We start from the raw sequence: 22,534 nt of genomic DNA, 5'->3' as shown, positions 1-22,534 counted from the left end.
CTTAAATTATAGTGGCATAAAGCTTTTGTAGAGGAATACAGAAGGTATCTGCTTTTCTGGAAAAAAATTACAGTAACATTTGAAATTATCTTCTGAGTCCAAATCAAAAGCACAGGGAGAGGCAAAATGTTAACATATTTTGATTTTAACTGAAATTAAAAAGATTTTTAAAAGCCAAGATTTTTAAATAGACTGGAGAGATGTTTTTTGACAGTGCAGTTGGAGAGCATCGATATTTCAATGGTTTTTTAAGATTTTCAGCTTGGAAAGTAAGACGTGAGGGCTTACAACCAGGACAGGGAAGGGGAGGAGACACAGTAACATGGACTATGCTCGGAAGGTTGATGCCAGTTACTGGAAAATACCACAGCCCTCACTCTGCAGCTGAACACCCAAGTCTTGCATTGCTTGGCTGTCGGTGCCTGTAATCAGCTGCAGGACCACCCCAGCTTGGAGCATAAACCTCCCTCCAGTGCAGAACATTCAGTGCAGATTCCCTGGCTGCTAATATCCTGCACCTTCCTTCCACCAGAAGAAACTTGTGTGCCTCCAGGTATGGTGAGGGGCTTGAGGAGACACTGAGCACCCTGAAACACCTTGGCTTCAATGCAGTTAAAGGCACTCAGCACCCTGCAGAACCAGTCCTTCACCTTTGCAATATGTTTAAATACACCCTATAGTATCTCAAATATCATCACTGAACTGCAAATCTGAACAGCAATGTAAGGCTGCTTCAGGTCTGCCTTTTGCTCTTCTAGGACCTGGGGGGGCAGGAATAACCAAGAGCGGTAAATGTCCACTATTGTGTAGCAAATGATCATAATTTGCTTTCTTCTGAACAAGCACAACTAAGCTGCTGTAATACCGTTTTATTGCATCATGTCCTATTTCATAACAGGGTTATTTTTAAGCCCATCTACTTTACAAATTGCTGGGCGACTCTAGGTTAATTTATGTGCTATATAAATGAAGAGGTAAATCTTATTTCTGCTGATGCCAGGAAACAGAAACAAAAACTAAATAATGTGCAAGTATTGTTTGATACATGCTAAGCAGCTGATGATTTTTATACAAATTTGGATGTATATCAAATTAATCTGGCACATTAAAAGTTATAATTTCTCATTATGCCCATTAGCAGTAACCTGTGCTTAGCATAAATCCCTAGATATCACACTGTCAACACATTACATTGGTCACAACAATTTACCGTTCCACCCTATCAGCTACACGCCGTATCAGTATTACAAAAATACTGAAGAAACACCAGGGCTGTAAATCCAGGTCCATTTGAAAACAATCACAAAACTCTTCTCCGCTTCAATTCTTTCACTCCTAATATGCCAGGCAGCTGATGGCAGAAGATACAGAACCATGTGCTTGGCATAACATGCATGAGCAAGGGCACCTGAACTGGGTAAGGCTGTTCAAAAATAAGGCAAACATACAGGGCAAGGTTGGTTTTGGTCTTTTGTGGGGTTTGTTTGGGGTTTTATCTACCATTAAAACATGCCATGCACACAGAAGTGTCCACAGGAAGTGTAAGGCTATCCAGAGAAGTAACTGGAAGAACTGGATAAAAGAAAGTGATTTGGTGCCTGTCAAGTTTCCAGCAAAAATTCCTTATCCTTGATATAACTAAACTGTTCCGCCAAAGCTGCTGTTTTCCAAGATCTTCCAGTAAATCTGCAAGGGCATGAAAATGCAAAGATAGTATAATGAGTTTTGTTATTCACACTTACTGCAAGTTTTCAGAACAAACACACATTCATAAGCAGCATTCTTGGACATACCCCATACAGGGAATAATGCGTGTATCAACGTCTCTCTTGCCAAACTTCAGATCAGGTGCAGCTCACTAAATTGATGCTGTTCTTATTGCCTGCACAGTGTAGATGGATTCAGCTTCAGAATGACTTCCAGCCCCTGTCCTCCTCTCCATCCCCATCTGGAGCCTGGCAAAAACCTAACCCCTTGACCCAAATAGCTGTCTGCAATCCATGTCTCCAGTCTCTTTCCCAAAACTATTTTTTTTAAAAAACTTTTATTACAGATGTTTTATTACATAAAACAAAAAAAAATCCCCACAGTAATCATATTGACCGCCCAGGTCAAACGAAGAAAGGACTCAATTCCCCACTGCCCACCTTGAGCATGTTGCCGTAAAGGTAATCACAATGTCAAGCAATATTGCTTTCGTCTCCCCAAGTGTCAGCTTTTATTGTGGCTAATATTTTTTTGACAGGGTCCATATGATATAGGACTCGAATAAGTCAGTCTTCTGAAGCAATTTCTTCCACTGTTCCACTACAGTTGGCCTTTTTAATCCAAGAAACACCATGATATCTGTTGGAGGAGGACAGATGTGTCTGGCCTCCACAATAAACACTTGGCTTGGCAGGATAAAGCAATGCATATTCCAGATACATATTTTTCCACTCTTGTTTTAACAGTCACATAGGCTTTTCCCGTTGCCCAGTGAGAACAGGTCTATCACGGAGCAAAAGAAGTTTCCTGAAACCCTGACAGCGAGCACCCAGATGTAAGATCTGATTACGCTGCTTGCCCTCTCGTTGCACCAGTCACCAGCTCCACAAGTACATCCTGGAGCATTGTCAGAGTGACCTTCACGGGAAGACTGTCCACACCATGAAACAAAGATGACGTATTTATAATTATCTGTCTTATTACCTTCACTTTGCGTGTCTTATCTCTGGAAGCAACGCGATTCTGACTGTATTAGAGTCCACTTGTAGATGACCAGTGTAACCAGGGCAAAAATAATACAGAAATAAAATAATCCAGAATAAAATAAAATAATACAGAATAAAATACTACAGAAACAATCCTTTATTACCCATAACCTTAAAGAAGTTGTCATACTAAACGAATTCAGTGCTGACCCCTACCCTTGCTCCCACCACAGGTTTCATGGCTGTATTTCATTTTACTTTTATTTGTCAAATCTTTCCAACGCAGTTTTTGAGCTTTCTATCCTTCTGCTTTAGCAAACCCTACCTCCTATAAATTATATGACTGAATAAATCTCCTGAGCCCTGTCCCAGGAGGTAAGGGCATTATCTAGCAAGGATTCAAGGGGCTTATCACTCTCACTCCCAAAAGCATTTGGTCTCGGTGGGAAAGATTTCTCCTTAAATGGCACACAAAACTTGGCAAGATCAGTCTCTCTGAAATAAACTGCACAATCCTAGATTTGCAGGATCGGGCTATTTAGTGCTGCTCAATTTAAAATACTGCCTTGTACACTGATAGCCATTTCAGCCTCCTACACCACCAAGCAAAACCTACAGAGCACAGGCTCAAAGACTGTCAAGAAGTTTGACACCATTTAATAAATCAGCACTTTGTGATGATATTAAATTGAAGGCAGACAGGCATGTCTTTCTGCTAGCAGACACTTGGGAGTGAAATTATGATCTTTGGTGGATCCAGCAATATTCCCTTTCAGTCACTGGGGAGTGCCTGTATTCCCAGGAACCGATATCATTAACCTTCTCTCCTCTCCTCCAAGTAAATACAGGCTTCTTATTGCAAAAACAACAAGAGTAGCAGTTCCAAAAGCAATGTGCCATCACCACCTCTCTGCCATCCTCACCCCACGCACCTGCTCACTCCCTCTATCACTGCTCTGTCATGGTGCTGAGAGTATTTATTCAACTCTTTCAAATGCATCAGCAGTTTGTTTTGTAAAAATTTATGGCTTAGATACGGTACCATAATTTAAGATATAAAAAATAAATTAAGGTTTATAATCCATGAGCTCCCATCCTCTCCAAAGTAATGAGATTTTGATAGATGTTTCACTTTTAAACTATCGGACCATATGGATGAGTGAGACATCCTACAGAGTAAAGACAGTGACCCATCTGGATCAACGCTGAGATTCCCAGGCCTTATCCTGCATGTACTTATAAGCACCAATTGCTTCAGGAGCCCTATTTTTATATTTAAATATGAATCCTATAGCCAGCAGTTGGCCTAAGTAGCCTGGCTACAAAAGGCAAGTGTTCATGATGCTAAAAACTGAAATCCTGTATTTTTTCCTTTATTCCAGCTCAGCGGATCGGATGGGATCATTCCCGGGCAGCACAAGGCAAAATGTGGTGGATAGTGATATGTCCATGTTACCTCTGGGTGGGATGGGCTGTGCAATATGGTCCTTCACCAGGGGCAGCGGGTGGGAAGGGAAATTCAGCACTGTTTTAAAAACTTTTTGCCTTAAAAGTCAATCTTATTGATGTGTTAGTTTTGCTGGTCTAACCTCCCATTTTAAAGATACAGCAATCAGTAAAAAGTACAGTGAGGCTCCATCTGTAACAAAGGACAGGATATTTATCATTATTGAAACTGAAGAATATTTATTCTACCATGAGTGCATGCAACGTCAATGTCTATGTCCTTTTGATACACTAAATATATAGAATGATTCCTACTTTTTAAAGAAAAAAAATTTAATTTTCATAAGCAGGAAGCTACTATTTCTATTTCCATTTTTATGTCATACTTTTTTACCTACTGCTTTTTTAAAGAAAAGCACAGAAGACAGGTTTTTTTCCCCATGCCCTCAAAATGTTACATTTTTATCCTAGTTTTGAGCTTAGAAAGTTTTTCTAGCTTATTTTGTATTCCTCTTCACCATCCCCTAGAAAAGAGCAGTGCAGTCTATAGAATTAGAGATGGAAAAGGTCAGGCCGATCCATCTGCTATTGCTATTAACTTTATCAATTGCTATTATGAACATACCTTTGCTCTTTCTCACTTTGTTAATCCGCACACTCCATAATTCACACATTCAAAAGATAAGTTTCCCCTCACTCCACAGTCACACAAACCCTCATTATATGTTGCTATTAAATCTTTGCAAAGTTACTACAAAAGATGAAGGAAGAGGCTGTGAAGTGGTATAAAACGCTCCTGTTCACACAGCAAAGCAGTCAGGACTGAATGGAAGCTATAGCAGATCTGAAATGAATTAAAAGATCTTTCACACAGTATGATTCTGGGAGTATTTTATTTAATTGCAGGCAAGACGAGGTTTGTGGAAGTAATATCTTTTATTAGACCAACAAGCATAGCTAGAAAAGGGAGAAGAGCTTTTGGGCACACATGCCTTTCTTCAAGTTGCCTATTTCTCCAGATACATCTAATAAAATATACCATTTACCTATCTACAAACACTGTCTGGGCAATGTTCTTGCACTATAATAGCTACAACCATAATAAGTTGCACCTTATTTAAACATATCTGCCTGCTTATTGGTTCCTGCATGCGTTTAAATCATTCATAGAGCATCTCCAAATCATTGCCTTAAATTAAGGAGAGTCAAAAGCTACAGCTCCTGATGCTACAAAACTCCTGGGAATAGTGATTGCCTGGAGAATCTGTGAGACCTGCTAAGATCTGTCAGCTAATGTTTCACCCTCCACTTTAAAAAATGATCATTTAAATCAGTTTGGTTGTCTGATGTGAAACCTCAAACAACTTTGGTCCAGTTCAGCAAACTTTACTTTTATGACTATTATTTATGATGGACCTGTTGTAATGACTGTTGAGTCGGTAAGGTCTGCAAGAACAGACCCAGGTTTGCATTGACTGAAAAAGTGGTTGTTTGGTTTGCTTATCTCCAGCAAGTGAGTTCTTTTCTGCATCCATTAGGGTTCACTACAGATTACAGTGCGAGACAATACCCAAGCTAATGAGCTACTGAGAGCTTTTGATATCAGATAGACAACATTTTACACATTCAGCTTTTTAAATTTGGTGGTGGCTCTGGAAATCTGGAGTGCCACTGATTTCCGTGGATTTTCAGAAAGCCAGCACCTTGGGAGTATTGTTAGGATAAATAATGCAAGATCAAATGAGCTCAAAAGGCAACATTAGAGTAACAACATGTGCACCATGATATCCATACAATCGCCTTGAGAGAAAGCAGTGCTGCAAAAAGTGCCTTTACACTGCAACAACCGCAGCATCAATGTGTATGATTATCATATGCATCATATTCTTATTGACCATAACTCTCAACAACACTAATGCACACTGCAGTCTAGCAAAGATGGAAAGCAAACATCACTACCCAGCTGGCACAGGTCCTATATATTAGCTCTACAGCCGCTCTTGATATCAAACAATCTGCAGTTCGCCGTGTGTACCAGCTATATCACACCTGCATAAGACTACCAGATGTATGTCTAAACTTCCACCACTTCTGCTACTTAGGCACATTTGTATTAATTTAGGAATAACATCCAGACCCGAGAGAGAGGAACAAAGCTGTCTAGAGCAGTCACCAAAATAGCCACAAACATAAAGGTACTTTTAAAAATGACAATCAATCATAAACCAAGTGTAGCTTAAAACAGCAGAAACAACTAAGCCACAGGGCATTTCCTAGGGATATACGAGAGGCCAGGGTTAAGGCCCAGACATGACTACACCCAGCCCGTCATTAATCACCAGGAAACACCTTTGCCTTGATCATTCAGTATTTAAAATCATAGATGTCTGACATGGGAAGACCTTTTCAATCACTTTGTTCATCCTCCTACTGCAGTATCTCAGACAATCTTCCCCTTCAGTGTTTCTTTGATAAAGTCTGCATTAAACCTGTGCTGTACCTAAGTATTGCCCTTGAAGTAAAAGAAATGTTGTTATTAGATGGAAGAAGACAAGATTTAGGCAGAGGGAGACCAGTAAACACAGTAAAAAGCCAAAAGAAGCAGAATACACTGCACCAACTGCAATTTGCTTCATGCATGGAGACCCCTGCAATACTTAGGTGATACAAAGTGGTTTTTGCACAAAGAATAAAAAATAGGGATTTTTTTTGTTAAGCCTTTTCTGTTGAAATGTTTTTCAGAAAGAAAACATTTAAGCTTTACAGTCTTTTGACTTCAAAATGTTGCCCTTGAGCCACAGCAGCAGAGCTAACATCAGGCTAGATCACGCAGGTGTCCAATAGAAGTGCATCCATGTGTTGGGGGACTCAAGACTTCATCGACAGTCATCATCATCCCCCATCATCAGACGGAGGGACACCACCACGGCTCCCCAGCCTCAGCGCCACGGTAGTCCCATGCTTCTCTTCCATACCACCAGTTTCCAAGTGGGACTGGGAAGCCTGGGAGCGCAGGGATGGTGACAGAGGGATAGGGATACTAGCTCTGAGCCACGGGAGGAGCCCCTTGCCTGGGGTGTGATCCTCCTTGGCTAGTTGTCCTGGCTCCATGCCCAGAAAGCTGGGAAGTGGTTGCACCACAGCCCAGCCTTTGGGTCCCTCTGCATTTTTTTCTTTACTCCGTCCTAGGATTTTAGTTGCCCCTTTTATTACACATTCAGTCCACCTGTCGCAGGGGTGACGAAAAGCAGATCCACTCAGTAAAGGTGGGCTCAGATGCCGGGTTTTAATGAAACATCTCAGTGATACTTGGCCTTGACTAATCAGTAGCTTCTGTGGGAAAACAACTGAATTAATATTCATCCTGGTGCCAGATTTTAAAGACTGTCTGTGCCAAGCGCTGTGGATTATTGGCAACAAGGCACTGTTTTCCTCCCTCAGACATGTCAGCGTACAAAGCAATAAAAGTCACAAAGGAAAAAAAATGTTGCATTTTAGAGATTCTTTCCTTCTACAAAGCTAGCCATTATCTTGACTCTCTCTGAAGCCAGGAAACGTCCACTGAGTCAACATAAAAGTGACTCTATAATGGGTTATTCATCAACTGTTCATATTTGTGACTGACCTGACAGGGCTCATCTCCTGGAAGCAGACAGTGCAGAGCGCTACCACCTACAGCAGGGGCAGGGTTGAATGTACGGGAGAGAAAACAAGAAAACAGTGCTGAACCTCCCTCACCCTGCCCGCAAAATCCTTTCTGGTGAAAATCGTTTTTAGCTGTTAATGTTGTTTTACGGCCCAATTACTCCTACCACCATCTGCTTCTTTGTGAAAACATTCTGTAGATGCTGAAGTAACCAGACCAAGCAAAGGGCTGAGACAGACATCGTCATTAAAGTCTCATAACTAATGCTGTGACCAGGGCTGGGCGAGCAGCTGTGGCCAGCTAGGGCAACAGCTTCTGAGCAAGACATAAAACTTGGAGCAAACTGGAGAGAGGAGAGAAGAGAGTTTATCACAGAGATCAGGAAAATCCCCCATGGAAAGCGCTCTTTAAGTCCTTTCAGTTGGTGAATCTTGTGTATTCAAAGGACCAAATCCTGAAATTCAGAAATAAAAAATTCATGTGCTCAAAGTCGCCTCTTCCTGGAGCACACTGCAGAGAGCCTTGCATGCTCCACAGAAGCCACACTACACAGCTAATGAATGAGCCCTAAGGCGTATATACTTTCAGCAAATCTGCAGTTATCTCAATGGTAACTTTGCAGAGGAGGGACAAAAGCCATCCCAGTAAGGGACAGCTTTAACATGATTCAGAGAAAGGGATGAACTCCAAAAGGGATTAGGAGATTATCCATTCCTCTTCCACCAGGTTGGACACCACTGTATTTCAGGTCTTGTTGATATTGCAGTATTTTTGCTTAAAGGCAGAGAAGCACTCCTCAGGATGGAGCTCCTAGCTCCTGAGACAACAGATGCCTTTAATTTCAGTTTAGATTTAACATGCCTCAGGCCACAGAGTTCTTGGTCATGTTGACTAAGTGCTTTAAATCAGGGCTTGTGAGCTCGGTCTTCAATGCCAAAAGAGCTTATAAGGATCCTGAGAACCTCCTGAAAACCTTGAGGGGTAAACAGCCTGTGCTGCTCTCCTTACATGGAGAGGTGTTTTGTTACCTGGGAACCTCTGCTGCTTTTGCAGACTTCCACGGTAGGAAGACACTACTGGACAAGACTAAAGAGAGAAGAGTCAAAGCATCAACCATACCTTAAAGCAAGTATTAGCTAAGTAAAAAGTCACAGGCTGTTTTGAACATGGAGAAAATCTAGCACTCTGATTTTTATGAAAATTCAAATGGAGCATGTATATATATTAAGAATGGAACTGCCAATTACTAACTTCAGGTTTTACTTCTCTGCATACCAAATGCTCTCCCAGTTTTCCATGTATCCTATAGTGGTAAGAGGCCAGGGTGTGTCTGTATTTCCAGCATAAACTTCAATTTTATGGGTTTACAAATCAGATGTTTTAAATTACAGCTGAATGAGACTGAAGACTCCTACACAAGTTGTCATGTCAAAAGTGAACTGGGGAAACATTCATACACATTTTTTTGCGCTGGGTATAGCATGTGCAAAAGAGAGGTTATGAAAACTACTTTTAAGCCTTTGAGAATAGTACGGCTACACTGCATCCTCCCGGTGGTTTTGCTTCAAGACCTAAGTTTACCAACGTCCCAGTGACACAGAGTAACACAGCGAGTCCTGCATCTACCTCATGAAGCTGGCATAAGCAATGTTCTCAGTCACAATGTCCTGGAAGACCACTAGCGTATCACTCCTCAGCTGCCATTTTAGCCCTTTGGGACTGCTGATAGCATCATTCCTGGGACAGCTTTTATGTTACAGCTAAGGATCAGCAATTCTAGGGCTACTTGCCAAGAGAAGACAAATCCTTTGAACTACGTAGCCAAAGACACTGCAAATGTTCTTTTAGCCAGTAAATAATCTCAGATTTTTATTATTTGCCAACCTTTGATTTATGAAAGACTTTTATACAAAAACAAGGGAAGAAATAAACAAATTTCAGTCAGCAATACAAAGTGCAAGTGACTTCCACATAACCTGCAGTAGAAAGTAGTATCTATTGGTTTCGGGTGGTAAAATTTAACATAAAGGAAAAAGGATGGTCACTTGATGTGTTAGCCTGGGATGCTGGCCACAGGGCTAACACTGCTTCTCTGCCTTGGACCTTCTGTGAGCAAAATCATGAAGGTCCAGACCTTCAAAGTGCCTAATACCCGTTGATTGTTTTCAGCAGGAATAAAGAACTACCTTAATTCTTGTGCTTGTGCTTCAGACCGCACCATGCAACATGGAGGTTTCTTCACGCACCTCATCAAACAGGTGTAGTGAGTATAAACCCTGTGAAGTTCATAAGATGTTCATATAAGACAGAGAAGTAGCTAAGAAGAAAAGGAACTATATACCACAGCTATTAGACTCTTAAAATTATTTGGTCATACTATATGGATGTGCCAATCCAGGTGAGAATTTTTTTCCATAACAAACTATTGGCTGTGTATGCTGCTTTTACATTGTTTTCCTACCCATCAGACTTCTTTTTAAAAAAGCTTCATTTTCATAATATAAAACCTAGTTGATCTTAATGGTCTTGGAGAAGGATGATGCAAGAGGACTTAATTCTGATTGTGGACTCAAGACTGAGTCATGACTGGGTTTGACAGTATTTTTTTAACTGTACATTTTTAAACTATTATACATTATTCTCCAGTCTCTGGGTTCATAGCAACTCACAGAATTTACATACAGTTGTCCTGGTTTCTGCCACAAATGAGGAACAAAATCTGCAAAGTTCTAAAATAGACTAGAAATATTGGCTAATCTGAAGTTTCACAAAATTGTTAAGAAAATGCTCCATCGTACATCACTTCTGATGTTTCAGATTTTGCAGAATTTACCATAGGTGACTGCATTGTGGTGGTTATTAGTGGGGCCGGCAGAAGAGTTGGAAGAAAGGGCCAAAAGCTGCAGTCACTGACAGGTCCTCCATGGCTGGTGGGAAGAATGGGAGCAGCCAGTTGCTTTCTGTGAAACACTCCCTTTCTGACAGAGGAGAGATAAGGATACGCTCAAGATTGCATGTATATGGATATTGCATGTATATGCCGCCTGATCCACTGCCCACAGAAGTCAAAGTTAAATGGAGTTTAACAGGAGCTGGACTAAGTTGACGTTTTAGTTCCTTTGACTCAGCAAAATACTTCAACTCCATCCCTAGTCAGGATGGGACCCAATCACACACCTAACTTTCAATCTTTGACATCAGCTGGCCATGAAAAATGCCATCTTGAACACAGATGAACTTTGAAGCAGGGCCAATGGAAACGCTATTGCTCCAGCACAACTAGGTGATAGCAAGAAAATTGAATGTACTTTTCCTGTAAGAGCTCTACAGGAAACAATGTCTCTGCAGTTAAAAATAAGCAAAGTACAGAGCCCTCAGTGACTGCTGGCTCTGTTTATTCGGTATATTTTGTTTATTAGGTATATTAGGAGTTGCTGTAGACTGCCTTTGACAAACATTTTCGGTAACACTAAGCAGTTCGGGTTGTAGTCTTTGAAACTCCTTTTCTAGACAACATTCATCTTCCTAATTAATAATTAATCGCACTGTGTTTTTAAAGAGATTATCAGGTGTGATAGCAGAGTGTGCCTAAGGCAGTGACTTCATTAACCATACGGAAGAAGTTTACTTTGTAGTTCTCCTGCCTGTCACAGGGGTAGGTGCCAAAGGGGTCTCTCTTAGGTTAGAAAGTCAAAGAGCAACAATTTAGAGCAGGAAACAATTGGGCTATTATTTTTCTTTTTTCTTTTCCTTCTTAAGGAGCTTTTAAATCATAAATCTTCAGATGCTTGTTGTGCAATTTAAGACTCAAGTCGACTTTTCCTACAAAAAGGCCCAATTCTGTGAAGAACGGAGCGCCCTTCCGAGTTAGTCCGAGGACCTTCCTTTGTCAGTGCATGTTACCATGGTAGGAAGAGTTTACAAACACTGTTCCACCTAACAAGGCCTTGAACTGCATTTGTGCAGAGACGCTCCATAGCGTGCCAAGAGTGTCAGCGGGGCTGGAAACACTGATTTCACCTACAGGACAGTATCTCAAGTACACTCTCAGCAAGAACTCGCAGCGGATCCTGCCCAGACCGGAGCCAGTTTGTGGCCCTGACTTGAAATGTCAACAGCAGCATGAAAGCTAGCAGCCCCCCGAGGATTACAAGACTGTTTTCAATACGATCAGGCAAGAATAGTGCTGGATAAATAATCATTACCCATTAATTTGATTCATTTCTGTCAATGAAGCAGCTCTATGCATTAATTCTGGAAGGATTTCTGCACTATCAATGAAATTTTTTCTCTTATTTGTCAATTTTGCTACTGCCATTGCCTTGTTTCAGTACCGACAGATACTTTATGCCTTTTGCCATTAAGCTTTTGCTCACCTTTATGAAGTGTCATTAGGATTATTCCCACTGATGGGGAAACAGGGAGGGTAACGTTCTGCCCACAGACTGGACTGATAATACAGTTGAGACTGAAAATCCGATGGGCTGACTCTGCCTCCTCTTTAACCAGCAGGATAATGAGAAAGAAGACAAATCCCCAGCTTTTTTTGAAATGTTTTTCACAAAGGAGTTGCAGAGGAGGGTGCAACTACCCCCTGTAACTTAGCACTAATCTGCAATTAAATATACTAGTTTTTAAAGTAAAAAACAAATATCTAATGTGAAACTACTTGATACAACCGGTCCATTTCTCCTTGAATTTTCTCCTGTGAATTATCTTCTATTTTTAGATCTTTTATTTTTAGGCTGCTGCATACTATTGCTGGGCAGCTCGACCAACTATTAATTGGAAATGTTTTACTTCTCATGCAGTTTTATTTCTTTGCTTTCTGCACCACTTAAACCAAACTGTCCTCCAAGGAGATGACAAGCTATGGAGAGCACATTTAAAGGACAGTTACAAGCTGTGTTCTTTGGACACAGTGTGGCACTATTATAAACCTTTTGCTGTTCTCTCCTCCTACACCTGCGTACGTTTGTGTCTGTGCACACATTTTTTTTTAAGCCATGTCAAACTTTATGGAGTATTAGGGCCATATGGCAGCAGTTCAGCAAGCTCTCAGTATGCACCTGAGATTAAAAGACTCCCTGAGCACAGTCGGTGGAGTCCCGTGACAATATCCGTGTGCCGTATATAGTGCTCGGTCATGACAAATAGATCCAAATGATCTGACGTGGAGAGGGGTGGGAGCTGGAAAACCCAGCAGGGCACTTCACAGCTGCAGGTCCTTGCATTTTTGGCAGCTGCATTACCGACTTCGAGGTACTATGCCACCTAGCCAAGTTCGAAGCTAAACTTAAGAAAGTGGTACATGATCATAACTGCTATTTTTAATACTATTGTCACTACCTTTCTCAGTAACCTAGACAACAGCAAAAACCTAATTTCTTTCCAGTTTCAGAGCACTACTATACTAGTTTAAACTACTGTTTGAGCTGAAGTCAGTGGCAAAGCACGAGTCGGGAATAAAATCAGCCCCCATTCAACTGGCATTTCATTTAAAGGGACTTAACATTTGGTGGGATATTTAACTCCACAAAGCTCACATGCTTTTGCAAGCTACCACTTTAAAATGCTAGCTAAAAATATTTGCGTTATCTGAGGTCAGATGAATAAATCCTCCCTACTGCTGGGTACACAGTGTGGCAGTGTACAATACAACTGCAAATTTATTTGTTAGAAACTGTACATCTGTTATGATTTACGCTTGCCAAAATATAATTCTTTATGGCAACAATTGTTTCATGGTGCTTAAAGTTTTTCACCTCTGTGCCAGGAATCTCATATGGGATAATTCCATGACCTTGGAATCCAGCAGATACATTCCACATCTGTCTGGTCTGGGAAAGCCCGAGTTTGTTGTGTGAAAACCATAGTGGGAAAATAAGACCTGGAAATATCTGAAAATACAGAAACTGCAGTGCTGCTTCTTTTTTTCTTTTTTTTTTAATTACCAGTTTCAAGTGAAGTAAATCAATCTCTCAAAAGCGATTACTTTGCTTTTGTAAGCAGACATTCACTTCTGATCCTATCTTCAAATTAAGGAATATGGTATAAACATTAAAATAATTCTATCTCTGGAAAAAATCACAGCCTTTAAATATTAGAACTAAATCTTGTTGAAGGCTGCTTGAGATTTAAATGGAAAAGCACCCAACCTACTGCAAGTAAACATCTTACTGGTTGCCTGTGAAGATTTAGGATGGCAGAAAAACTGTAGCTGTCCTGGAATCTCTGGGTAATACTTTTCTCATTAGACTTTTTAACAAAAGGTGAACCATAAACAGCTTTGTGAGCAGTGAACTTAAAAAGCCCTGGTTTCCTGTGACTCTTCCCTGTGCACATTTTCTGTTATTCTAATAATTTGGCTGAGCTCCTGCTGCAGCCTCGCTCTTCATGTGGCACTATGCATTTTCATGCATACAGACTGCACCTCGAATAACCTGCACCCTAATACAATCTGTGCAACACTGGAGATAAGATGGTGGACAGAAAGCCATGAAAAAAAGGTTATACTAAGAAAAACAAAGAAAAGGTGAATGTGCTTGTTTGAGAAGGGGGAGACTAAATATTCTTGTCCATACTAACCAGGATGATATTCCTGGTTTAAAGCAGCAATTGCTGTTCTGATCATCACTGAGGCTGGAAGTCTCCCTTTCAAAAGGGTTTAATGGTTGCTCCTCAGTCTGCAAATCCTGAAGGTGCCAATTCACTTACAGTCTACGTCCTTCTGCAGGACCAATATAATTAAAAGATGGTATCCCAAAGGGATGTCGCAGAGGAAGGCAGCATTGCAGGCTAACCAGAAATGAACGATTAATTTATGAAATTCATACAAAACAGTGCTAACAATTTAAAATCCATGTGTGAGTCCTGGGTGTCTTAGAGAAGCTTTTACGATAGGAGTCACAAGATCCCACTTGGAACCAGTATCTGTGATGCTGGTGCACCAAAGCTTTGTAAATTGGTAACTGATTTGTCTAAGGCATGCCATGAATGACCGTGGTTTATAATAAATTAGTATCTTGCCCAAAAATTGTGTGGCAAAGTTTAGCTTTGTACTACTGGACATACTGTGCTCTAAAGGAGACTGCATTCTGGTGATATATGAAATGGTTTCTGCATATACAGCAGCCAAACAAATTGGCTGCATTTCTAGTGTTTTCAATTATAAGGTCACAAACATCAAAAAACATATGAAAGAAGCTAATGACTTTTCAATGTATTGTGACAACAAACCAGCCAAAACTACTTGCAACTAGTTTGTAGAATAATGTGTTCCTGGCAGCTCGCATCAACTCTCCTGCAGAAAAGTTTAACATCAAAGATGTAAACTCCTGTAAAATCAGGTTTAACATACAAAGCTTAAACTATGCGGGATCAGGCAGAAATACTACTGCAGCACAAGAAATAGTTGATACTGGATGTTCATACTTTAATGTAGAAAAATACAGGCAATTTCCAAAGTGAGAAACTATGTTAAATTTATAGTGGAAGGGTGAGGTGAGCAGATACTTTATGATTATGCAGTATGCAGTGTTAATACTTTTCTACCCATTCAAGTCTTAACAGCTGTTCCATCAAGAGGGGGAAAATAAAGGCCCTTGGTAATTCTTAAGCAAGCTGCCAATTTTCCACATGGGATTCAATGGCTAAGAAAATCAGGTTTTCCTAGCCTCATGCTGCTGCAAGGAATAACACCACACTCAGTAACACTAGTAGAAATAAAAATTCCCTATTTCTGAAAAAAAGTTGTATTTTGTAAATTTTTCTTATATGCTAAATATCTTGTTAACAAAAAAATTTCCCTATCTAATATCTAGTCTCTTTTACTCTGACACTATTGTTTCGAAGGGGCACTGCTCGTCACATATTTAAAGATCCTTAAGTGTCTGTGTGATATACAGGTGCAGTTATTTGCACTGACAATTTTGTGAGCATCAGAAGAGAAACTACGTTCATAAATCAAATGCGTATTTCCAACACTCAAGAGGAAAGAAGGATGGAATTTTAAGTTTCAGATATTTATTATGAACCAAATTCTGGCTGCCTTGGATAGAGGCACCTGTCCAAAAATCCACAGATAAGGAACAAGCAAAGAAAAACCTGTTGGCCTCTAAACCATCTGGAATGGGCGCTGTACAAGCCCTTTATCACCTGATCAGGGCAGGGTCTCTTTCCTCCTAAATCACGTCACAACACAGCAGCCTGATGGAGGCAGGGATGTATTCTGTTTACATAAAACTGGATCCCAAAGCAACACAATCATACCAGCTTCCTTACATCCATCTGACACACCTTCTCCCACAGTGAGGGATTCAGATTACCTCCTAGCTCCTGTGCCACCACTGCCTCCTTGCTGGTCACGTAACATCTGGCCTGGCATGTGCACTTGAACTGTCACCACACAGCCATATGTTGGTCATTCCCAGGCTATATATTTGTGTATGAACACTCACAGCTGGCACTGAAAAGCTCCTGCTTCAATACATAAACAATCATATCCTAATGCTGTCTTGTTATTCTTAGTCTGAGACTCTCTAATACCTTTTTAAAACTTGTTATATCACAGCGCCTAGGTATTTGTATGAGATACCAAGGATCCAAATATTTATGTCAGAGAGGGAGGAAAAACCCCGTCAGCATCTGTTTGCAGAAGTGAGATGGTGGAACTGAAGTGTCAGATAATCTCCCAAAAAGATGTCAGCATTTTCAGCTGCCTGACAGATTTGTCTGCCTGTGTGAGAGTAAACAAGAAAATGGCTCAGCCATTTGGACTGAGCTTAAGGCAAAACGAAGAACAAATTATCCATTTTCAGATCAGGTCTCCTGCTCCAGTTTACAGATGTTCATTTGTGATTTCCCCTGTAAGTCCCTTTGGGAACAATGATCAATGCAGTGTGTGACTGGCCAGCCTGGTTCAAGTATTGGCAATTTGGAACAAGAAAAATCTCATGTAGAAAACAAACCTTCAAACAGTAAAGACGCTAGACACACCTCAAAATTCCTCTGCATCTTCAACTTACTGGAAATTAGGGATCGTCCCACTTAAGACATTTCCATGGAACTGGTGTCTGAATTCACTTGAATAATTCTCCTGGTTTGAGTGGAGTTAGTTCAGATTTATGCTGAAGTAAGAGATTAAACTGAACCTAAATGTCTTTTAATACAAAGTCTTGATCTTTACCAGGAAATGACAGAACTTATCAGGATGCCAATCTTACCTCTGTAATAATGAAGAAGTCATCACCGGGCTCTCCCTGCACAACAATTTTTTCTCCATCTTCAAACTGGACAGGTTCCAGTGCATCAGCCACTGTCAGCCGCTCCCATTTGTCCAGGGACTCTAAAATATTGAAGATCATAAAGCTTTGTTATAAGAAGACTCTAACTTTGGCTGAGATTTGTATCTAAACTGACAGCTCTGCTATGCCTGGTTCTGTTATAAAAGAAACATTTCTTTCATCCAGGCACTTTGCATGAACCTCCAGTTGGGAAACATGAATGTATTTATTCATTGTGTCTTAGAGTTAATAATCACCCAGATAATAATCTTAAAAGTTGGACAGGAAAAGTTGGCTGTGGTTCCCTACGCCTGCGATCTGATCTGCAGTGCTGCTGATGCTGCAGTGGATTGGAGCAGCCTAGGAGCTGTTTTGGAGATACCAGTGATATGGGAGCGCCGAGATTCTCTTACCACATCCCACACCAGATGTCAGAACAAGTCCTACTCTCTTTTCGTCAGAGTTGCTCTCAGCTGGTTACTGATGGCCTGCTAGATAAGCGATGCAAAAGTGCCAATCTAAAAAATGACTCTTCCCCCATGGGTGAGAGCACGCACCACTGAAGCCAACGGCAAGACCCTGGTAGCATGGGTGGCAGTGAGACCAGGGGCTCAGCATGGATGTGTGAAGTGGCACCTCTGTTTCATTTGCCAGCAGGATGGTTTATAAAGTGTTTTTCTTTTCATTCCCCCACTTAGAGAGAAAAGTTGTAAAACTTCAAAGTAAACTTCAATAAGAAAAAATTACCGGTCTGTTTTATGAGTGATGGAGCTAATACAGCCTGCTTCCTGTGGCTTGGTGTCCTTATCACACACCTGCAGCTGCCACAAATCCCCTGGGATACCTACACAGCAAAAGACAGCCTGCACAGCGGCTCATCCAGGGCTGCTCACTGTCCCACTGCCTGCCTCCTCCCGTGTCTGCTAAGGGATGAATTTGACCTGTCCTGCTCTCACAGAGAGGAGGGGTGCCAACCTGTCTCTCTCTCCTCTACCCATTTGCATGAGAATTCAAGACAATGAATTGTACTTGAACTTCCGTACTTTTATCAGATTTGACTGAAAGAAGTGACAGTTTAAAAGTTATTAAAAGAAACAGATAATACAATGATATAACCTTCACTGCCTCAAAAAGCTGGGCTAAAATTCATGTACTAGAGCTCTGCTGATTCTTACTTATTATGAATTATTGAACTAATATAAGCCAAGACACGGCTTCTGACACCAGGATTAGATCTGGGCTGTTCTCTCAGACTCTGGTTTTGCCATTTTGTTCAAAATATTGCTTAGAAGTATTATGTGAGGGTGAAAGAGCTGTTCTTTAAAAGTTAAGAAGCCTTTTGGCTGAGCTTAGAAGTGCACACTGAGTCTGGTAACAAAACCAGATCAAAGTGATCAATGCACCAAAGGTAAGTTTTGAGCTGCCTGACACACATATGTCTTCATGGGTTTATGCCACTTTGTGTTGCAGTTTGGGAAATGATTACCTCTAGTATTTTCCACACCTATAATCACTAATGCACTTTCCTGGTGTATTTGTGACCTTTGCTGCAGAAGCATTAATATCAAAGACCAAGCCCATATTGTCAATGCAACATTCAAAAAGTGCTCTGTTTGACTAAAAATAAGCATAAAACTCTTTCATACAGACTAGAGTAGGCTTTTTCATTTTTTTTTTTTTAAAAGAACTCGGTAATTAACAATGAAAAGAAAGAGTCTCTTGAAACTTCTTCTTCAGTTGGCTTTATGAGAAATTCAAAGCTAATTCCAGCTCTAGTCACAAAGTGTCTCTCTTTTGTCTAAGGGAATTGTACCACTACAAATACATTGGTTAATGACTCTTGCAAACAGAGCATTATAAAGAATATTGTACACCATAAAACTCCTAAAGTTTTAGTTGCAGAATTAAAGTCAAACAACACATAAAGTAGACCATCTGCAATTTTTTGCAATTTCTAAATTGTACATATCAATTCATAGCTTTACATTTAGTTAAACTCCAGAAGAAAGAGTTAAAACAATTAGTTTTCTAATACCTTGTTTGATACACTATAAGCAGCTACTGATAATCTAAAAAATCTTTAGATTTTTAAAAAAAAGACTCTTACAATTATATGGCTAGTTACAGACACTAGACAGGCCTTGAAAAAATATACATAAGCAGCAGGTAGAGGTTTTTCTACCAAGAAGTCACTGAGTTCTGACCACATTAAGGCATGAAGTGAAGTTGACTTCTCAGTGCTGTGTTGAGATTTCTAAAATACCTTTCTGTTTCCCAGGTGTCACCTACTCTTTAGACATGCGAAATAGATCCTTACACATTTCACCTAAGGTCTCCATGTTCCTGAAATGATGCATTATTTTGTCCACTGCTTTTCCGTACTTAAAAAAGGTTCAAATCTTGAAGTCCTTCCTCTTTTTTTACTGAGATTCAAAAGCCATACTACAAACTAGGATATAATTACATTGCAAACCACATGTTTAAGGAAGCACATCTTTGAATAACCTTTCTACTCTGAAATTGTTTTGAGATGTCTCATTGTTGTAATTGCTCCTCATTAGTGCAGGTGCAGAGATCCTTTTTTCTTTAAATACTCCTTGTAATTTGGTATAATTTGTGCTCTTAATTTAGGAAGATTTAAATTAGGCATAAAAGAAGGCATTTAAATGATGAAAACTTCATTAATAAGTGAGCAACATACTTGGCCTTACTTTAAGCATACAAATGTAATTGAAAATTTCATGGATAGCACCTCTCAGAAGTTCAAGTATATTTTCACTAAGACACTTTCATATTTCAGGTACCTAAGCTCGAATGGTAGATAAAAACCATAAACAAGAAACAGAAATTGTTTAAGTAGAAATATAAATACTTTAATTATATAGCAAATTAATCCTGAATTGTTTTTTTCAAAATAGCCCCAGTAGAAACATGGTGTTTCTCCTACAGAATCAACATTTCATTGTACTGTCTAACACTGTCCTCCTTATTAGAAGCTTTTGTTCTCCTAATGGTGATTGATTGGTCAGGCATTATGGGTTTGTTGTTTTTCCTACCGAAGGCCATCAAGAACATGTCCAAATTTCGTGGCTATCACATTAATCAAAGGGAAACAAAATCCAAGGACAAGAAGCTAAACAGATGTTTTAAGAATGTGAGACAGGGGCTGTAAAATACACAGAAAAAAAAAAAAATCAGTCCGTTTTGATTTGCAAGGTTAGTTTGTTCAGTGCGTATATATACAGTATTCTTACAGGAAAAAGCTTCTCACCTGTCACCTGGAAGGCTGTAACGAGACTTTATGACAAACTCATACCTCTGCACTGCTTTTACCTCTATCCATATGATCTTTGCTACAACAGCAGCTACTGAAAGGTTACCAGTGCATGCCTGCTCCCATATTTAAGGAAAGATTTGTCCTTCAAACACATGTTCAGTGCATATTAAAAAACGAGAAAAACAAGTCCTAAAAAGGGCCCTTTACGCTTTCATTCCTTCGGAAATGACGCAACCATGAGACCTTCTGTTTGACCACCATTGCTTTCATCGTGCCATCAAAGACCAAAATTCATTCTGCCAACACATATAACAGAGGAACTAACAGGCAAGTCCAAAGGGCGACTGACCCAAAATGGAGACCTTGCTCAGGAATTCTTCATACATCTTCCGCTTTCTCAGCGTGCTGCCCTGTTATTAAAGGAGAGAGAAAAAGGAGGTAGAACATTACACAAAGTATTTTTGTGATTTCTTCCTACAGCTGCTCTTTTTTTTCCCCTCCCATTCCAAATCTTAAGCATAGCCAGTATAAACAGCCTAAGGCAAATGTTTCCCCATAAAATGTCTGGGCAAGTTGTATTGCTGATAAGCAAAGACAGAAGGAATCAAATTCAATCCTGGTGTAATTTCACTGACTTCACTGGTGTTACTGGACACCGCAGATGAATTGTATCCATTATTTACAGGCACTCATTTTAAAGCCAGAGCTTCATCAATTAACTGTTTAGCTAATTCAATATATATCTAGTTACCAATGAGGCCCTGCTAGAAGGGAATTTACAATTACAAAGTAGGATAAAACTTAAAATGTCTCCCTCATGGGTCCCATCATTTTAGGTTAAAACCTCTTTAATGCCAAGAGCATTTATCTGTAAGCCCGGTTTACGTTCTGTATAGCGTTTTATGTATTGTTACTGCTGAGCAACCTATTCATATTATTATTTTAACAAAATTTAAGCATTTTGGAGCAGACAATCCATCAATGTATGTGTAGCCACCAGCACAGTCATTCCCATCCTACTAAGATTTTATTGTGTGATAAATTACTGAGAAACCTTCTGCTTACATAGTGTTTGATCATCATAGACAGAAACTGTAAGTAGCCATTCCAGCACGCATTTTTGAAGGAGATTCAGGTATGAATAAATACAATGCAGTTTTACCAATACACAAATAATTAATTCATCTTTAACTCCTTCTGCAGTGACACAAGTGACTTGAAAAGAAAACCTTCCCAGGTACCAAAGAGGAACTCCAGGGTCTTCCTTGGTACTGTGCAGTTTATTCCACACTGTTATATGACAGCCTGCATCATTTCTGCCTGGGTAGATTCCCTGTGGATGTTGAAGGCTGCCTGGTGCCTGCTAGTCAAATCTACAAGGCAGGAGTACAGCACAAAGACGGTACATTCATCTTCTGAAGAAAGGGGAAATAAAGATGGCATTTACTCATAGGCTGGACAGAGAAGACAGAAGCAAATGTCACTTGTCTATTCTTCCTTCTCCAAGTGAGCACTGATAAGTGCTGGAAGCAGAGGCAGAAACTGGGGATAGAGAAAGGAAAAGGAGAAGAAACATTTTACCCTCCACTGTGAAAGAATTCAGAAGTGCTTTAGGTATGAAAAAGGGAAAGGCTGGTGTACTCAAGTGCAATGACATATATAACTAAGAATTAAACATCGTCCCTCTTCCTACATGCACTGTGCAGGTGGGGCTTGATTCAACGACCACCAAAGCAACGTGAATCCTTCCACCAACATCAACAGGCTTTGGCTCCAGCTTCTGACTCCAGCACCAGCAGAAGCTGGGGGTGCTCTCCTCTGGGGGCAGCTCCCATTTGTGCCCCTCTCCTGGGGCCACCCCTGCTCCGAAACAGCCGCAGCACTGTTCAGGAGCTGCCACTCTTCCCAGGTATATCTGGATCAGCAGCAGCACCAGCTACCGAGGTCTCCCCCTCCGCACCCTGTTCATAATTTCCGAGTCTGGTGATGACAGTTCGCCTCTCAGCGATAGCATCGGTAACCCTTGTCTGACCTCTCTGTCTGACAAACCTGGTTCTCAACCTCGGGGGCCCCTGAGAGCATTTGAAGTGCCAGAAAGAAAGAAAAAAAAAAGAACTTCAAACGGAGAAGGCTCTGCAAACCACGCCAGATCCTGACAGCTTGCTGCGAGACAAAGAATGGAAAACTG

The 22,534-nt window shown here is 40.4% G+C and overlaps 1 protein-coding gene across 4 annotated transcripts in view; it reads right to left on the bottom strand.

The window, feature by feature from the left end:
- The window catches only part of PRKAR1B (protein kinase cAMP-dependent type I regulatory subunit beta), a 103,502-nt gene that overhangs the window by 3,707 nt on the left and 77,261 nt on the right, over positions 1–22,534 (bottom strand). For all 4 annotated transcript variants that reach the window (XM_052772371.1, XM_052772370.1, XM_052772373.1 and 1 more), the window contains exons 8-9: positions 20,696–20,756; positions 17,010–17,131 (exon numbers count right to left, since the gene is read on the bottom strand). In XM_052772371.1, coding sequence (XP_052628331.1) covers positions 17,010–17,131; positions 20,696–20,756 — 183 coding nt within the window. The remainder of the gene's footprint in view (positions 1–17,009; positions 17,132–20,695; positions 20,757–22,534) is intronic.

Source organism: Harpia harpyja, chromosome 21 (genome assembly GCF_026419915.1).
Source record: "Harpia harpyja isolate bHarHar1 chromosome 21, bHarHar1 primary haplotype, whole genome shotgun sequence".
NCBI classification, from domain to species: domain Eukaryota; kingdom Metazoa; phylum Chordata; class Aves; order Accipitriformes; family Accipitridae; genus Harpia; species Harpia harpyja.
Note: the sequence above shows the minus strand (reverse complement) of the source record. Positions and strands in the feature narration are given on the sequence as shown.